Genomic DNA, 19025 nt, shown 5'->3' on the forward strand with positions numbered 1-19025 from the left:
ACAGGTGGATTGTATTTATCATCATTAGTCATTTAGGTCAACATTGAATCATTCAGAGATCCTCACTGAACTTCTGGAGAGAGTTTGCTGCACTGAAAGTAAAGGGGCTGAATAATTTTGCACGCCCAATTTTTCAGTTTTTGATTTGTTAAAGTTTGAAATATCCAATAAATGTCGTTCCACTTCATGATTGTGTCCCACTTGTTGTTGATTCTTCACAAAAAAATACAGTTTTATATCTTTATGTTTGAAGCCTGAAATGTGGCAAAAGGTCGCAAAGTTCAAGGGGCCCGAATACTTTCGCATGGCACTGTAGTAGCACCAAGAGCAACACCTGACGGGTAACTAGTAGCACCAAGAGCAACACCTGACGGGTAACTAGTAGCGACACCTGACGGGTAACTAGTAGCACTAAGAGCGACACGTGACGGGTAACTAGTAGCACCAAGAGCGACACCTGACGGGTAACTAGTAGCACCAAGAGCGACACCTGACGGGTAACTAGTAGCACCAAGAGCGACACCTGACGGGTAACTAGTAGCACCAAGAGCGACACCTGACGGGTAACTAGTAGCACCAATAGCGACACCTGACGGGTAACTAGTAGCAACACGTGGACGGGTAACTAGTAGCAACACGTGGACGGGTAACTAGTAGCAACACGTGGACGGGTAACTAGTAGCAACACGTGGACGGGTAACTAGTAGCAACACGTGGACGGGTAACTAGTAGCAACACGTGGACGGGTAACTAGTAGCAACACGTGGACGGGTAACTAGTAGCAACACGTGGACGGGTAACTAGTAGCAACACGTGGACGGGTAACTAGTAGCAACACGTGGACGGGTAACTAGTAGCAACACGTGGACGGGTAACTAGTAACACCAAGAGCAACACCTGACGGGTAACTAGTAGCACCAAGAGCAACACCTGACGGGTAACTAGTAGCACCAAGAGCGACACGTGACGGGTAACTAGTAGCACCAAGAGCGACACCTGACGGGTAACTAGTAGCACCAAGAGCGACACCTGACGGGTAACTAGTAGCACCAAGAGCGACACCTGACGGGTAACTAGTAGCACCAAGAGCGACACGTGGACGGGTAACTAGTAGCAACACGTGGACGGGTAACTAGTAGCAACACGTGGACGGGTAACTAGTAGCAACACGTGGACGGGTAACTAGTAGCAACACGTGGACGGGTAACTAGTAGCAACACGTGGACGGGTAACTAGTAGCAACACGTGGACGGGTAACTAGTAGCAACACGTGGACGGGTAACTAGTACCTTGGCTACCCTAATCTCAGAATCCAAAACCAAATATTGCGTGTGCTACCTAGCTAGCTACACGAATCCACATTTATCTAAACAATGTGTGATGAGAGACATTGTTTCCCCCTATAAGTGTTTGTGGATGTTTTGAAGGTTTTTACTTGCCATATCTGATATGTGGTTGTTTTATCTTCCTTGAATTGAATGCAGTGAAAGTAAATCACGCTGGATAAGAGCGTCTGCAAAATGACTCAAATGTTATTTATGTAATTCAGGTTCTCCAAGGCCTGGACTACCTTCACACCAAGTGTGAGATCATCCACACTGACATCAAGCCAGAGAACATCCTGCTGACGGTGAATGAGCCTTATGTGAGGAGGCTGGCCGCAGAGGCTACAGAGTGGCAGAAAGCAGGGGCTCCCCCCCCCTCGGGGTCCGCAGGTAGGGGCTATACACACAGTACACACTGACATACTTCCAGTTTATTGGGAGGCCCTGCTTTTTCTGGGTTTGGGCACAAGGTTATTATTGGTTTGTATTCTTACTTGGCTCTGTCTCTTTTCAGTCAGCACAGCACCAGCTCCAAAAGCAGTAAGTTGTCTCTGCTTGAGATTTGTTTGTTGTTACTAAACCCCTGTTGTTACTAAACCCCTGTTGTTACTAAACCCCTGTTGTTACTAAACCCCTGTTGTTACTAAACCCCTGTTGTTGTTACTAAACCCCTGTCGTCGTTGTTACTAAACCCCTGTCGTCGTTGTTACTAAACCCCTGTCGTTGTTGTTACTAAACCCCTGTTGTTACTGAACCCCTGTCGTTGTTACTGAACCCCTGTCGTCGTTGTTACTAAACCCCTGTCGTCGTTGTTACTGAACCCCTGTCGTCGTTGTTACTAAACCCCTGTCGTTGTTGTTACTGAACCCCTGTCGTCGTTGTTACTAAACCCCTGTCGTTGTTGTTACTGAACCCCTGTCGTCGTTGTTACTAAACCCCTGTCGTTGTTGTTACTGAACCCCTGTCGTCGTTGTTACTGAACCCCTGTCGTCGTTGTTACTGAACCCCTGTCGTTGTTGTTACTAAACCCCTGTTGTTACTAAACCCCTGTTGTTACTAAACCCCTGTTGTTACTGAACCCCTGTCGTTGTTGTTACTAAACCCCTGTTGTTACTAAACCCCTGTTGTTACTAAACCCCTGTTGTTACTAAACCCCTGTTGTTACTAAACCCCTGTTGTTACTAAACCCCTGTTGTCACTGAACCCCTGTCGTTGTTGTTACTGAACCCCTGTCGTCGTTGTTACTAAACCCCTGTCGTCGTTGTTACTGAACCCCTGTCGTTGTTGTTACTAAACCCCTGTCGTTGTTGTTACTGAACCCCTGTCGTCGTTGTTACTGAACCCCTGTCGTCGTTGTTACTGAACCCCTGTCGTCGTTGTTACTGAACCCCTGTCGTTGTTGTTACTAAACCCCTGTCGTCGTTGTTACTGAACCCCTGTCGTCGTTGTTACTGAACCCCTGTCGTCGTTGTTACTGAACCCCTGTCGTTGTTGTTACTGAACCCCTGTCGTTGTTGTTACTGAACCCCTGTCGTCGTTGTTACTAAACCCCTGTCGTCGTTGTTACTAAACCCCTGTCGTTGTTGTTACTGAACCCCTGTCGTTGTTGTTACTGAACCCCTGTCGTTGTTGTTACTGAACCCCTGTCGTTGTTGTTACTGAACCCCTGTCGTCGTTGTTACTAAACCCCTGTCGTTGTTGTTACTAAACCCCTGTCGTCGTTGTTACTGAACCCCTGTCGTTGTTGTTACTGAACCCCTGTCGTCGTTGTTACTGAACCCCTGTCGTTGTTGTTACTGAACCCCTGTCGTCGTTGTTACTGAACCCCTGTCGTCGTTGTTACTGAACCCCTGTCGTTGTTGTTACTGAACCCCTGTCGTTGTTGTTACTGAACCCCTGTCGTCGTTGTTACTGAACCCCTGTCGTCGTTGTTACTGAACCCCTGTCGTTACTGAACCCCTGTCGTCGTTGTTACTAAACCCCTGTCGTTGTTGTTACTGAACCCCTGTCGTCGTTGTTACTGAACCCCTGTCGTTGTTGTTACTGAACCCCTGTCGTCGTTGTTACTGAACCCCTGTCGTCGTTGTTACTGAACCCCTGTCGTTGTTGTTACTGAACCCCTGTCGTTGTTGTTACTGAACCCCTGTCGTCGTTGTTACTGAACCCCTGTCGTTGTTGTTACTGAACCCCTGTCGTTGTTGTTACTGAACCCCTGTCGTCGTTGTTACTAAACCCCTGTCGTCGTTGTTACTGAACCCCTGTCGTCGTTGTTACTGAACCCCTGTCGTTGTTGTTACTGAACCCCTGTCGTCGTTGTTACTGAACCCCTGTCATCGTTGTTACTGAACCCCTGTCGTTGTTGTTACTAAACCCCTGTTGTTACTAAACCCCTGTTGTTACTAAACCCCTGTTGTTACTAAACCCCTGTTGTTGTTGTTACTAAACCCCTGTTGTTGTTACTAAACCCCTGTCGTTGTTGTTACTGAACCCCTGTCGTTGTTACTGAACCCCTGTCGTCGTTGTTACTGAACCCCTGTCGTTGTTACTGAACCCCTGTCGTGTTCTGTCTGGCTCACTGTTTGTCTTCCTCTTTTCCAGACGACCAAAATGTCCAAGAACAAGAAGAAGAAGTTAAAGAAGAAGCAGAAGCGTCAGGCGGAGCTGTTGGAGAAGTGCATTCTGGATCTGGAGGAGATGGAGAAGGCTCCGGGGAGGGGAGATGAGGAGGATGAAGATGAAGAGGACCCAGAGTCTCCAGTCTCTTCCAAACAGCAGCGGACATATTGTGCTCCTCTCAGACAGGTTTCCTTACAGGAGATAGCCAGCCAAGACACAACCGGTGAGTGTCTGGAATTCAACTCATTACAAATGTATTGTCTCTCAAGGGGAAGTTGGTTAGATTAGTCTTTTTCAATCATGGGCCTGGAGATCCACACTGGGTTCTACAGGCTTTTTGCTCAGCACTGATGTACCTGACTCGACTAATCTACTAATTATCAAGCCCAGCTGGGCTGGGACAAAAAACCTGCACACCCAGTGGGTCTCCAAGACCAGGATGAAGAACGACACAGAATCAGACTAATTAGAAGGGAACTACTAGTCCAGCCTCCACTAAATCTAATGATGTGTTCTTTTCTGGTTTACCCAGCGTACATTGCGGGTGCGGAAGTTACGCGGTTCGTACCAGAAAGCATAATAACTGAGGTAGAGGTGAACTTTAACGGCCTTCGTCCTGAGGAAGAGGAAGATGAAACAAAGGAGAGGAAGGCACAGTGGAAGGAGGAAGACCAACACAATGGTAACACAGACCCAGCAGAAGATCACGGTCTTCTTCAGGAGTCGAACCCACAGGAGTCAATATTATCAAACCCACAGGAGTCAATATTATCAAACCCACAGGAGTCAATATTATCAAGCCCACAGGGGTCAATATTATCAAACCCACAGGGGTCAAAAAAGGTGTCAAATGGTCAGGAGTCTCCACCTCCTCAACCCGTGTGTAACGGCCTGGTGTCCCCAGAAACAGAGGAACCTAAGACCCCAGAGAGTGAGGGGAGTGGAGCTCTACCCAGGAAGGTGACTGAGATAAGGAGAGAAGCATCTGAGATGGAGTCAACAAGCTTCAGGGTCCGGGAGGAGGAAGAGCTGTCACCGGAAGAGGAGGAACAGGAGAAGAAGAATCAGGAGGAAGTCACGGAGGAGGCGCAGGATAGGAGTTGGGAGGATGAGGAGCAGAACAGGAGTCATGGGGAGGAGGAGGAGGAGGCCACAGAGATGCTGGATAACATCCAGTATGGAGGAGAACAGGAGAGTCTAAAGGATGGTGAGTAGACCATCTTGTTGTGAACATTACGCTGCTATGCAGGGTGGAGCACGTTTGTTCCTAAGCTGAAAAAAATGTAGGAGCACAATGAAAAAATATTTGATGTAACAACGTTTTCTTTGTCGTTACTGTAAGAACCACGTTCATGAATCTCCATGGCACCCAAGGGCTGCTCTACGTTGCAGGGCTGCTCTACGTTGCTGGGCTGCTCTACGTTGCAGGGCTGCTCTACGTTGCAGGGCTGCTCTACGTTGCAGGGCTGCTCTACGTTGCAGGGCTGCTCTACGTTGCAGGGCTGCTCTACGTTGCTGGGCTGCTCTACGTTGCTGGGCTGCTCTACGTTGCTGGGCTGCTCTACGTTGCTGGGCTGCTCTACGTTGCTGGGCTGCTCTACGTTGCAGGGCTGCTCTACGTTGCAGGGCTGCTCTACGTTGCAGGGCTGCTCTACGTTGCTGGGCTGCTCTACGTTGCTGGGCTGCTCTACGTTGCTGGGCTGCTCTACGTTGCAGGGCTGCTCTACGTTGCAGGGCTGCTCTACGTTGCAGGGCTGCTCTACGTTGCAGGGCTGCTCTACGTTGCAACAGTTATCATCTGGGTGATCATTTTTCTAGGCGCACTGGTGCTCCTGAATAAAAATGTCAGGTCGCACAGCAAAATATTTAAGTAAAATGGTCTCACTTTCAGAGCCCTGCCTTGTGGTGGAGCTGTCTCCATGGCTATATGTTTATCTCTAGCGATACAACCAGAAGGTTAGTTATGGTTGAACAAAGTGATCGCCTCATCCTGAGTTTTAAGTACAGTAGTTTGTGTTCGTCCTTTATTTTACTGTCAGGTCAGTGTTGAAATGGCTGGTTGTCTTCCTCTCCGCCTTTCCCTTCCTCTCTCTCTCTCCTTCCCCTTGCTCTCTCTCTCTCCCTCCACCTTCCCCTTGCTCTCTCTCTCTCTCCCTCCACCTTCCCCTTGCTCTCTCTCTCTCTCCCTCCACCTTCCCCTTTCTCTCTCTCTCTCCCTCCACCTTCCCCTTGCTCTCTCTCTCTCCCTCCACCTTCCCCTTGCTCTCTCTCTCTCCCTCCACCTTCCCCTTGCTCTCTCTCTCTCTCTCCCTCCACCTTCCCCTTGCTCTCTCTCTCTCTCTCCCTCCACCTTCCCCTTGCTCTCTCTCTCTCTCTCTCCCTCCACCTTCCCCTTTCTCTCTCTCTCTCTCCCTCCACCTTCCCCTTGCTCTCTCTCTCTCTCTCTCCCTCCACCTTCCCCTTGCTCTCTCTCTCTCCCTCGCGCTCTCTGGGGATGCAGCCAAACTAGCAGCAGGAAACCTCCTGGTCAACCCCCTGGAGCCACTGAATGCAGGCAGACTGAAGGTCAAGATAGCAGACCTGGGGAACGCCTGCTGGGTGGTGAGTATCTGTGCAGATGACCCAAGGGATTTCCTGCTTAAGTCTACCAGGCATCGATGTTGCCTGCCTGCTTAGTTGAGCTTGCCTGGTGCAATGGAAAATGGGCACCCTCCTGATAGACTCACTGAAATGCTCACTCTTAGTCAACGGGACTACTAACTACTGTTTCTACTCAGATCAGAAACCGTAGTTAGTAGTCCCGTTGACCTTTGTGTCTCCTCCGCAGCACAAGCACTTTACAGAAGACATTCAGACGAGACAGTACCGTTCTCTAGAGGTGCTCATTGGCTCTGGCTACAACACACCAGCTGACATATGGAGTACAGCCTGCATGGTAAGACTGGACAACAACCACTTACACACTTTACATGCATACATACTGAACAAAAATATAAACGCAACATGTAAAGAGTTGGTCCCATGTTTCATGAGCTGAAATAAAAGATCACAGAAATGTTCCATACCCACAAAAAATGTATTTCTCTCAAATGTTGTGCATAAATTTGTTTACATCCCTGTTAGTGAGCATTTCTCCTTTGCAATAGATAATCCATCCACCTGACAGGTGTGGCATATCAAGAAGCTGATTAAACAGCATGATCATTACACAGATGCAATTTGTGCTGGGGAAAATAAAAGTTCACTCTAAAATGTGCAGTTTTGTCACATGACACAATGCCACAGAAGTCTCAAGTTTTGAGGGAGCGTGCAATTGGCATACTGACTGCAGGAATGTCCACCAGAGATGTTGCCAGAAAATGTTATGTTAATTTCTCTACCATAAACTGCCTCCGACGTCGTTGTAGAGAATTTGGCAGTACGTCTAACCGGCCTCACAACCACAGACCACGTGTAACCACGCCAGCCCAGGACCCCCGGCTTCTTCACCTGTGGGATCGTCTGAAGGAGTATTTCTGTCTGTAATAAACCCCTTTTGTGTGGAAAAACTCTGATTGGCTGGGCCAGGCTCCCCAGTGGGTGGGCCTATGCCCTCTGTCGTGGCGTTTTCTGTCATTAAATGTGAAGAATGTATATTATCAAATCAATTCTCTGTGTATTCTGTATTTCAAAGAATCACAGAATAGTAATTAACTAGGAAGTTGGGGCACCACGGGAAAATGTTTATAGTTTCAATTTCCCTGACTAACTTCAGATATTTTGTTATCTTGTCGATTAGTCTTCTGTTAATGTATTATTACCTCATCAGTCTCATTACTGAACGTCTCAAACCCTTGGATATCTGCACGAACCCTAACATAGATCATGAATCAGCAATATACAAATTGGCTTCCATTATTTATTTACTAAATAACTTAGTTAGGTCGTCTTAGATGGATCACAAAGTTAAGGACTAAAATTCCCTTTTTTACTAGCCAAGTAAATTTCCTAACTTAGGGATATTAAAGGATATTTGACTTTACGGGAAGAGGAACGTCTGTACAGGAAGTAGATAATATTTAGAATGGCTGACTGTCTTTCTCCCTACAGTATAGTGTCTGTTTCCTGTCTGTGTTTTGTTGCTATTTATGTTTATAGTTTGTTTACTTGTCTCTGCAGGCTTTTGAGCTGGCTACTGGGGACTACTTGTTTGAGCCCCATTCCGGGGAAGATTACTCCAGGGACGAAGGTAGTGATACGTACTCTGCTGCTTGATTTGGATCTACTTAGGCTGGTCTTTTCCTGTTTTAGTGTTTCGATGGTTGTCTCTACGCTGTAGCAGTCTGTTTTTAATGTATGTTGAATGTAGAGCTATATTTTATGTTGAAAATGGCAGATATGTACATATGTTGGAAATTGCTTCAGCTGCCTAATATGCAAGGGAGAGCCATTTTGGATTTGTGATATTAACCATTGGCCTACTGTGAAAAGCTTTACCAAAATATGAATGCTTTGTCATTTAATCTCCATCACTTTTGGGGTTTTAGTTGGTCCTAAATATAAATTAATGATTTAAAAATCAACTGACACTTTTTGCAGTAGGTGGTGTGTATTCGATGGTACGATACTGTGCATTGCGTTTGGTGGTACACTATTGTATGATTTGAATAGTAGTCCAGTTGACAATATAAACACCACGGTTTGTGTAAGTCCTTTAAGTGATATTAGTTGAATAGCCATTTGGGCTCTCAAACCCTGTTCCTGGAGAGTTATGGTCCTGTAGGTTCTCACTCCAACCCTGTTCCTGGAGAGCTACCGTCCTGTAGGTTCTCACTCCAACCCTGTTCCTGGAGAGCTACCATCCTGTAGGTTCTTACTCCAACCCTGTTCCTGGAGTTACACTCTCCTGTAGGTTCTCACTCCAACCCTGTTCCTGGAGAGCTACCGTCCTGTAGGTTCACTCCAACCCTGTTCCTGGAGAGCAACCGTCCTATAGGTTCTCAGGAGAGTGTAACTCCAGGAACAGGGTTGGAGTGAACCTACAGGAGGGTAGCTCTCCAGGAACAGGGTTGGAGTGAACCTACAGGAGGGTAGCTCTCCAGGAACAGGGTTGGAGTGAACCTACAGGAGGGTAGCTCTCCAGGAACAGGGTTGGAGTGAACCTACAGGAGGGTAGCTCTCCAGAAACAGGGTTGGAGTGAACCTACAGGGAGGGTAGCTCTCCAGGAACAGGGTTGGAGAGTCCGGGTTTAGCATACGTCAGCTAGCCTGGTCCTATACATTGTGCTTTTAGCCAACTATTCCATCATTGTCATGCCATATATTTCCAGAAGAGTTGGCAGCAGCAGTTATAGTCCATCTTTAAAGGGCCAGTTTCCCAGATATGTTAAGGCTTGTCTTGGACTAAAAACCACGTTCAGTGTAGATCTTCCATTGAAAGCGCTTTTTAGTCCAAGGAAACCTGTTTGGTGTTTATTGGACATTATTGTTATGAGTAAATCTATGATCATGTGATGTTGGGTACCTACTTGCATTCCTGTGTCTATTTCCACTATAACAAATTGGAGCCATATTTCTGAAGATGGTGCCCACATATCCCCACCCCTTTTCCTACTCATCCCTCATTCACCTCATTCCTACGTTACTCTTCAGCTGTTCTCCACCTCCTTTGCTGCCTCTGTACCATGCTTTGCTCACATCTGCATGTGCAGTAACCTTTTTCAGTTTGTAGTGGCTTGATTGTTTCAGTGGCGTGTTGTTGGCTGAGAAAGCCCTGGGCTACGCTACATCTAACTGGCACGCCTTGGCTTGTGCAGCCTTATAAGGAGGAATTTCAGTTTACTCTATGATGTCTTCAGGCTCTGCTGTCAGCTACAGCTATCTATCTCCTACTGCTCACACCTTGCATCCAAACACGTCCTTATAGATTGGCTGTGTGTGTGTGTATACTGCTGTGATGAGTTTCTAACAGCTAACCCCAATGAATGACTTCATTGCCATTCTCCATCTTACTGGCGTGTCTAATGTGAAACAGAAACCAAGTATCTTGCTCCTGCTCCAGACGTGTTTGTGCCGTCTTGCCCAACTCCTTTGGTCATTGTCACAAGGCTTCAGTCCACTGATACAGAGGCTTTCTGCACTTAAAGCCCACTGCAGTTGTTTGGTTGGCAAAGAGACTGTGGGCTTTTCTCTGTAGAATTAGAATCATTCCAGGGTTTTGTCCTACATGTGCGTCATTTCATGCCATTACGCCGTCATCTTTATCCATTTGTCTTAATATGCTGCCACTTGGCTCTGTTCTGCTTCTTCACCATCCCCTCTATTTCCCTGTATCCCCTGCTTTCTCTCCTCCACTTTGTCTCCCTCCTCTCTTTCTGCTCTCTCCTCGTTCTATCCCTCTCTCTCTCTCTCTCTCTGTGATCTGCCCCGGGCCTCCAGACCACCTAGCTCTGATTATTGAGCTGTTGGGGAAAGTTCCCCGCCACTATGCACTGAGTGGGAAATTCTCACAGGAATACTTCAACAGAAGAGGTATGCTACTGTGTGTCTGTGGCCTGCCCTGGGGGACGTGGGAGGGGTGTGGGAAGAGTAGGGAGGGTAACGCAGGCAAGGTCCTCTGACCACAACAGAAGTCCCACCATCCCAATTGCTAACATTCCAATGTCCAGTTGGTACAAACCATAGTAGGGATTGGTTGAAGTTCAATTCAAATCTCCCGACCATCCGGATCTAAGCCACTATGGCACCAATGTTGATGAACATTTGCCAATCAACTTGATTGGAGGAAAACAACACACTCCTCGTCTCTCGTCATGAGCTCCCCAGCCGTTACCGAGAACCACATACTGGATTTTTAACAGGGTCATTTATCATTAGGGGGGAAAAAATGACAATTTCTTGCCCCAACCTAGCATATCATAGCTCAATATGTAGGTGTTGGATAAGGAGGAGACGACAGCATCCATAAAGTGATCATTGGACTTGCCACCTTTTTGGACTGAAATATGTTTGTAAAGCCAACAGTTTTGATGGATAATTTATCGCGCTCGTGCTACCTTTTTTTGGTTGTTGTAGATTTTCTGATAATAATAACATGTTATACCATTCAGATAAGAGCTAACGTTGTCTAGGTAGCTAACCAACAAGCGAGGAAAGCTAGATATATTTAGCCAAGTAAGGATTTTTCATATAAGGCTAAAGTCATGTCTAAACTGCTGACCTAGACTCTTGCGCGTAATCAGAGCACTAACAAACATGCATGAATAAGCTAGTGAACATCCTTGGCTGCTATGCTAGCCAGTTAATGTTGTGTGCTAGCTACAATCAATGAGGCATTGCTTAAGTCTACTACCGAACTAACTAGCTGAGCCAACTTTACCCCACAAGACTCTACTATAACTAAATTTTTGATAATACACTGCTCAAAAAAATAAAGGGAACACTAAAATAACACATCCTAGATCTGAATGAATGAAATATTCTTAAATACTTTTTTTTACATAGTTGAATGTGCTGACAACACAAATTATCAATGGAAATCAAATTTATCAACCCATGGAGGTCTGGATTTGGAGTCACACTCAAAATTAAAGTGGAAAACCACACTACAGGCTGATCCAACTTTGATGTAATGTCCTTAAAACAAGTCAAAATGAGGCTCAGTAGTGTGTGTGGCCTCCACGTGCCTGTATGACCTCCCTACAACGCCTGGGCATGCTCCTGATGAGGTGGCGGATGGTCTCCTGAGGGATCTCCTCCCAGACCTGGACTAAAGCATCCGCCAACTCCTGGACAGTCTGTGGTGCAGCGTGGCGTTGGTGGAGGGAGCGAGACATGATGTCCCAGATGTGCTCAATTGGATTCAGGTCTGGGGAACGGGCGGGCCAGTCCCATAGCATCAATGCCTTCCTCTTGCAGGAACTGCTGACACACTCCAGCCACATGAGGTCTAGCATTGTCTTGCATTAGGAGAAACCCAGGGCCAACCGCACCAGCATATGGTCTCACAAGGGGTCTGAGGATCTCATCTCGGTACCTAATGGCAGTCAGGCTCCCTCTGGCGAGCACATGGAGGGCTGTGTGGCCCCCCAAAGAAATGCCACCCCACACCATGACTGACCCACCGCCAAACCGGTCATGCTGGAGGATGTTGCAGGCAGCAGAACATTCTCCACGGCGTCTCTAGACTCTGTCACGTGCTCAGTGTGAACCTGCTTTCATCTGTGAAGAGCACAGGGCACCAGTGGCGTATTTGCCAATCTTGGTGTTCTCTGGCAAATGCCAAACGTCCTGCACGGTGTTGGGCTGTAAGCACAACCTCCACCTGTGGACGTCGGGCCCTCATACCACCCTCATGGAGTCTGTTTCTGACCGTTTGAGCAGACACATGCACATTTGTGGCCTGCTGCTCCTCCTGCTCCTCCTTGCACAAAGGTGGAGGTAGCGGTCCTGCTACTTGGTTGTTGCCCTCCTACGGCCTCCTCCACGTCTCCTGATGTACTGGCCTGTCTCCTGGTAGCGCCTCCATGCTCTGGACACTACGCTGACAGACACAGCAAACCTTCTTGCCACAGCTCGCATTGATGTTCCATCCTGGATGAGCTGCACTACCTGAGCCACTTGTGTGGGTTGTAGACTCCGTCTCATGCTACCACTAGAGTGAAAGCACCGCCAGCATTCAAAAGTGACCAAAACATCAGCCAGGAAGCATAGGAACTGAGAAGTGGTCTGTGGTCACCACCTGCAGAACCACTCCTTTATTGGGGGTGTCTTGCTAATTGCCTATAATTTTCACCTGTTGTCTATTCCATTTGCACAACAGCATGTGACATTTATTGTCAATCAGTGTTGCTTCCTAAGTGGACAGTTTGATTTCACAGAAGTGTGATTGTCTTGGAGTTACATTGTGTTTAAGTGTTCCCTTTTTTTTTTTGAGCAGTGTATATCATAGCTACTTTTTTCCACAAAGGATAGCTTGCTGAATAGGCTCAAAGCAAACAACAAAACTTTGGGAATGTGTCAGAGCTAGCTAGCTTCCTTTTAAAATGCATGCAATGGGCATAGCAAAACTATCTAGGTAGGCTACTCAATAAAGCAAGCTACAGTAAGACAAGGTAGACAGATTTCAAACAGGACAAACACTGCAGTTAGCTATGCTACATTTCATCGACCTAATAAGAATAACCAAGACTACAACACGCACACCATAGCCGAGAAAAATGCATTTAAGAAACGGTAAGCTAGCTATGTTGAACTGCATATAGAAAATGGTTGAACCCCGATACGCACATGTAAACACAGCCTCGGTTCAGTTGTGCACTGCAAGTGTGCAAATGCATGCTAGCAACTTACCAGACTGACAGCAGCGCTGTTTCAAACATGTAGAATAAATTCTGGCATTCTGATAAAGTGTCAAGTTACTTTTCAGTGTGGGCATACGCCTGTCACATAGAAATGCAAACACCCAGCTGGTTGAGAGAGCCGGGCCATCTCTATGGGCTTGTTGATGGCCTCCTCCCACTGGGCCATCTCTATGGGCTTGTTGATGGCCTCCTCCCACTGGGCCATCTCTATGGGCTTGTTGATGGCCTCCTCCCACTGGGCCATCTCTATGGGCTTGTTGACGGCCTCCTCCCACTGGGCCATCTCTATGGGCTTGTTGATGGCCTCCTCCCACTGGGTCATCTCTATGGGCTTGTTGACGGCCTCCTCCCACTGGGCCATCTCTATGGGCTTGTTGACGGCCTCCTCCCACTGGGCCATCTCTATGGGCTTGTTGACGGCCTCCTCCCACTGGGCCATCTCTATGGGCTTGTTGACGGCCACCTCCCACTGGGCCATCTCTATGGGCTTGTTGACGGCCTCCTCCCACTGGGCCATCTCTATGGGATTTGTGGACGGCCTCCTCCCGCTGGGCCATCTCTATGGGCTTGTTGACGGCCTCCTCCCACTGGGCCATCTCTATGGGATTTGTGGACGGCCTCCTCCCACTGGGCCATCTCTATGGGCTTGTTGACGGCCTCCTCCCACTGGGCCATCTCTATGGGATTTGTGGACGGCCTCCTCCCACTGGGCCATCTCTATGGGCTTGTTGACGGCCTCCTCCCACTGGGCCATCTCTATGGGCTTGTTGACGGCCTCCTCCCACTGGGCCATCTCTATGGGCTTGTTGACGGCCTCCTCCCACTGGGCCATCTCTATGGGATTTGTGGACGGCCTCCTCCCACTGGGCCATCTCTATGGGATTTGTGGACGGCCTCCTCCCACTGGGTTTGGACCAAAAATCAACGTCCATGGAAGAGATTCTCTTTAAAACACACCACTTCGATCCAGCTAGTTAGGAGAATTTAACTTATTAGCAGGTTAGGAGAATTAGGTTAAGGTTAGGAAAAAGGATTCGGCTTAGCGAAAACGCTCTCCTAACCTGCTACGAAAAGTCACTTGTATCAAAGTGGCGTGTTTTTGGGGAATATCCCGTCTGTGCACTTCTACATCAAGGCCAGTCCGGACCGCACCAAAACAAATAAGTCCAAAAGATGTCCCCGTAATACGAAATAACCGTCAACAAGCAAATAACTTGAGGGAGGATCTGGGGTTCTCACGTATTCAGTACTTTGAGTCACAGGAACTGGTATGTTCATAATGCAAAGCAGCTGTTGATATTCACCCCCCTCTCCTTTTTTTAAAAGGGAGAATCCATATGTTTTGCATAAATGCAAATAGCCTAACGAATTAATACTCAGTGCCCGGTTTCCCGATAGCGATGGAACTCGAGCGTTTTTAAATTTTAAAGAAATTAACGATTCAGCATTTCAATAACGTCCGACGAACTCTCACGCGTTTCCCCAAAACACCACATAGGGAGAACTTTCCATGAGCACGTCGTTAGAGCTTATGTGTCTGTACTGGTTTGAAAGAAAGGCAGTGTTGCTCTCTGTTCAACGTTCTCCACTCAAATCTTTCCTTAACATTTTAGATACTGATCATGGATCAGATCCTCGTGAGAAAACATCACCAATTGGCAAATATTGAGGCGGCTTATTTTAATGCTTAGGCTATGCACCAAAGCAAATATTTGACACATTGTGCATGTGTTAGGGCCTACATATCAAGAAATTGGTGCAAAAACAATTGACAGTATCCTACAATTAGCAAAACAGAACTCTATTGATTGAACATAAAATGGATGCCAATATCATTTAAATATATTGGCCAATGCAAGCTACCGTATTTTAATGCAGTCATCACGGTTTTCATTTGAAGCTTGTTTATAACAATTGCTAAGACAATCCAGACGTTCTCAGGCTCTATAGACCTCTGTATGAGGGACTGTATCTTAACAGGCCACCCCTTGATGTGATGTTGGGCACCTACTGACCCAACGTTGTTTTATGGAAATATATATGTTTCTCAATGACATTGCCAAATAAAGGCTTAACGAACTAGTCAGGCACCACGTTAGTACAATACAAAACAGCTCACTCAATCAAACATGATGGTCTTGTAAGTCTAAAGCAAAGCTTGCTTTCATATAATAGTAAACAAGCGTGAAAATGTAGTGGACTGGGATCAAATTGTATTTTAATTGGTCACATACATGTGATTTAGCAGATGCTATTGCGGGTGTCGCTTAATGCTTGATTAGTGTGATGTGTGTGTGACGGATCCAATACTTTAACCTCCATGTGGTACAAATGACATTGTTGTGGGAGCACCTCCTCTAAGAGAATGAATTGGGCTGTTTGAGAAGGTTTGAATCTTTAGGAAGCAACCTTTAGGAAGCAACCTTTAGGAAGCAGCCTTTAGGAAGCAACCTTTAGGAAGCAGCCTTTAGGAAGCAGCCTTTAGGAAGCAGCCTTTAGGAAGCAGCCTTTAGGAAGCAGCCTTTAGGAAGCAGCCTTTAGGAAGCAGCCTTTAGGAAGCAGCCTTCAGGAAGCAGCCTTTTAGGATTCCAACCTAGCCAAGGCAAAAAGGAGTTGACCTGTCAGTCAATCTGCAAATCCATGACTCAAAACCACCAGATATTTGCAATAAAAACAAATTGTTATCAAAAACAAAAATGTTAGTTCCAAAAACGTTTAAAATCCCCCTTTTAAAATAACTAAATATGTAACAACTTACAGGCACTCTCTGTCTAGAGGACACTGCTGCCAGGGCGTCATGGCAACTACCTAATTGAATTCAAAATGTTGTGTCTCAACCGATGGTGGGCACAACCTCCGATTATGTGGAATGTGGTCTAAACTACAACATATGCGAATAGGCTAAATAATTATGGAGTTTACCATTTTTTATAGCTAATTGTCGTTAAATGATACCTTTTAAAAAAAAAATATATATATATTTTTATATCCTGAATGTTTTGGCATTAGGGTCCAAAAAGTGACTTTCTAACCACTTCTTTCATAGGCAAACATGTTTAAATCTAAACGTATGCTGTCAAAAAGTAATTGAATTTAAACTGATTGACCCCTGTACTTCGTTTTCAGTGGGTTTAAAAGGGATTGGACACCACAAAAGTAATGATGGGTTCTTCTAAGTGCTGTCAGACTGACCCTCTCTCAACCCCCCCCCCCCCTCGCCCCTCCACCCAGGGTGGGCCTGTGACTGGAACACTGTCTGATGAATATGTTGTTGGTGTCCTCCACCCCCCCCCCCCCCCCCCCCCCCACCCCACCCTCTCTTTTCTTACTCTTATTTTGTCAGACCATATTGCATTGATCATTGAGCTGCTGGGGCAAGTCCCACGCAAACTCATAACGGCTGGGAAATATTCCAAGGATTTTTTCACCAAGAAAGGTAATGTTTTTTTTTAAATGAAGACCTGTCCACCCCATTGTTGTAAATGTCAACATTGGTGTGTGTGTGTTGTTCATAGTGATGTTTAATGTTTTTCTGGATGTTCCTCTATGCTCAATGGTATTCTGTTAAATCACAATCACAGGTTTACTGCTGAATGACGGTCTTAAATGTTGTGTAGCAAGAGAATAAAGAATGTTTTAATGACAGTCTTGGGTGTGTGTGTGTGTGTGTGTGTGTGTGTGTGTGTGTGTGTGTGTGTGTGTGTGTGTGTCATGGTGGGGAGTTTTGTCATTGTGATTATGTTATTGTTATGTCCCCCTGTCATGGTGGTGTGATGAGAAACCCTGTCTGACTGACCTACCTAACCCTGCTCTCTTTCTGAGACTGACTGTGCTCTCTCTGTGTCTAACCCTGCTCTCTTTCTGAGACTGACTGTGCTCTCTCTGTGTCTAACCCTGCTCTCTTTCTGAGACTGACTGTGCTCTCTCTGTGTCTAACCCTGCTCTCTTTCTGAGACTGACTGTGCTGTCTCTGTGTCTAACCCTGCTCTCTTTCCTAGGTGACCTGAAGCACATCACCAAGCTGAAGCCATGGGGGTTACTAGAGGTGCTGCAGGATAAGTATGAGTGGCCCAAAGAGGAGACTGATTGTTTCGCCGACTTCCTCCTCCCCATGCTGGAGCTGGTACCAGAGAAGAGGGCCACGGCCGCGGACTGCCTGCGCCACCCCTGGATCGCCCCCCAGTGACAGCCTCCAGTACTGCAAATCAAAATACCCCGATGCCTGTTCAGTAGGCAATCATTGTGGAATGTTGCAGATAACTGTCATGACTAGAGGTGACATGATTCCCTTTTCTACGTGTCATAGAGGCATTAATGTTTTACATTAAGAGACTTCTATCAGAACATTCCAGAACGTTTTGTTCTGCTGAATGCACCCCCTTGGCCTGGATTGCCCTCCCCAATGGAGCCTTCCAACCACTGCAATGTAAAACCATGTGGCCATGTTCAGGAGGATGTAAAGTTACTGAACCTTCAGATGTATGGCGTTGAACAGAGATACGATCATCTGTCAAATAGAATTGGGAATTGGGTCCACTTTATTCATTCAGTTTCTATCTTCAATGTCACGTTTTGGATTTTTTTTTGTCATTTAGCAGATACGCTTATCCAGAGCGACTAAGTGTCTGCTAAATGAGTGAAAAGTAAAATGAGCTTTTCATTTTCCTAAATACACCCCTGGATGTATTCCCTCTAGTGGTCGTCTCTGGTCACTGCGATGCAAATTAAACCCCTCACAAGAGACTTGTTGCAACAACAGAGCACTTTCCAATTCAACCATATCTGAGATGACTTATTTATTTCTGTTTTGGTTTTGTTTTCTTACATTGTGTTTTTATTATCGTCAAGGAGCGTCTACGTTTGTATGTGTTTCTTTCCTTTGTACTGATTGTGTTTAAATAAGCCTGTAGGCAACGTTGGTTTATGGTCATTTTGGCGGTCCAGAATTCTGTGCTCCGTACACTACTCACTTGTATGAGGACTTGTGTTTGTAATTGTTGTTATTGTGACTCTCTCACCACCATCTTGTTTCGTTTTATACCGGCACAAAGACCTGGGGAAAAAAATCAAGATCAATGAACTTCCCTTCACTTTTGTAATCCTGTTTCTGTTAAATAACTTGATACCACTCGTTTTCTCTCCTCTGATAAAACGTCATTGATGTCTGTCTGTGTTCACTTTAAGAGTTCTTCTGTGTTACTCCTTCACCCGTAAGGCATTTTGTCTGTATTAAGCGTAGTATTAGGAAGTTGCACATAGGGCAGATGAACGGACTCGTAGGTTGCACTCTACTCTCCTTTCTGACTGAACTATTTGTAGGTCCCCACCACCCATAAATACAATGGAGGACTGTCTTGCTATTTTTTTAGATCAGCCAGTTAAAAACCATTTTCAAAATCTGTTATAATACTAACTTTGCATATATTCACTTTGAGCCAATGGGAGACTGGTTTTGTGGGTTTAACTAAATAATATATGTTCATAAGAACACCACCCGAAATAAGAGAAATTGTGGAAAGATATATCAAATGACGTGTGGCTGTGTGTTTGTATGTGTGTATATATATAAATAACTGTACCAAGGAATTTGCCTTTCTGTATATTACAGCTGTGTACAGTTTTTAACCAATTGTAGTGTGTGGCTGAAATGGCACCCTTTTCCCTATGTAGGGTGCCATTTAGGGTGCACACTACTATGTCTGGGTAGTACTGTGTCAATAAAGCATATGGAAGAAGTGGGAAA

At 46.2% G+C, this 19025-nt stretch overlaps 1 protein-coding gene across 2 annotated transcripts in view; it reads left to right on the forward strand.

The window, feature by feature from the left end:
* Window positions 1–19025, forward strand: part of LOC110532780 (SRSF protein kinase 1) — a 34260-nt gene extending 15235 nt beyond the window's left edge. The window contains exons 7-15 of one of the 2 annotated variants that reach the window (XM_036988900.2): window positions 1550–1715; window positions 1840–1865; window positions 3924–4164; window positions 4474–5148; window positions 6442–6542; window positions 6769–6876; window positions 8100–8169; window positions 10359–10451; window positions 17281–19025. In XM_036988900.2, the coding sequence (XP_036844795.2) occupies window positions 1550–1715; window positions 1840–1865; window positions 3924–4164; window positions 4474–5148; window positions 6442–6542; window positions 6769–6876; window positions 8100–8169; window positions 10359–10451; window positions 17281–17468 (1668 nt within the window). In that variant the 3' untranslated portion in view covers window positions 17469–19025. Of the gene's footprint in view, window positions 1–1549; window positions 1716–1839; window positions 1866–3923; window positions 4165–4473; window positions 5149–6441; window positions 6543–6768; window positions 6877–8099; window positions 8170–10358; window positions 10452–16625; window positions 16719–17280 lie in introns of both variants that reach the window. The other variant, XM_036988899.2, reaches the window with a different exon arrangement.

This window comes from Oncorhynchus mykiss, chromosome 9 (genome assembly GCF_057628025.1).
Source record: "Oncorhynchus mykiss isolate SJ-2025 chromosome 9, ASM5762802v1, whole genome shotgun sequence".
NCBI classification, from domain to species: domain Eukaryota; kingdom Metazoa; phylum Chordata; class Actinopteri; order Salmoniformes; family Salmonidae; genus Oncorhynchus; species Oncorhynchus mykiss.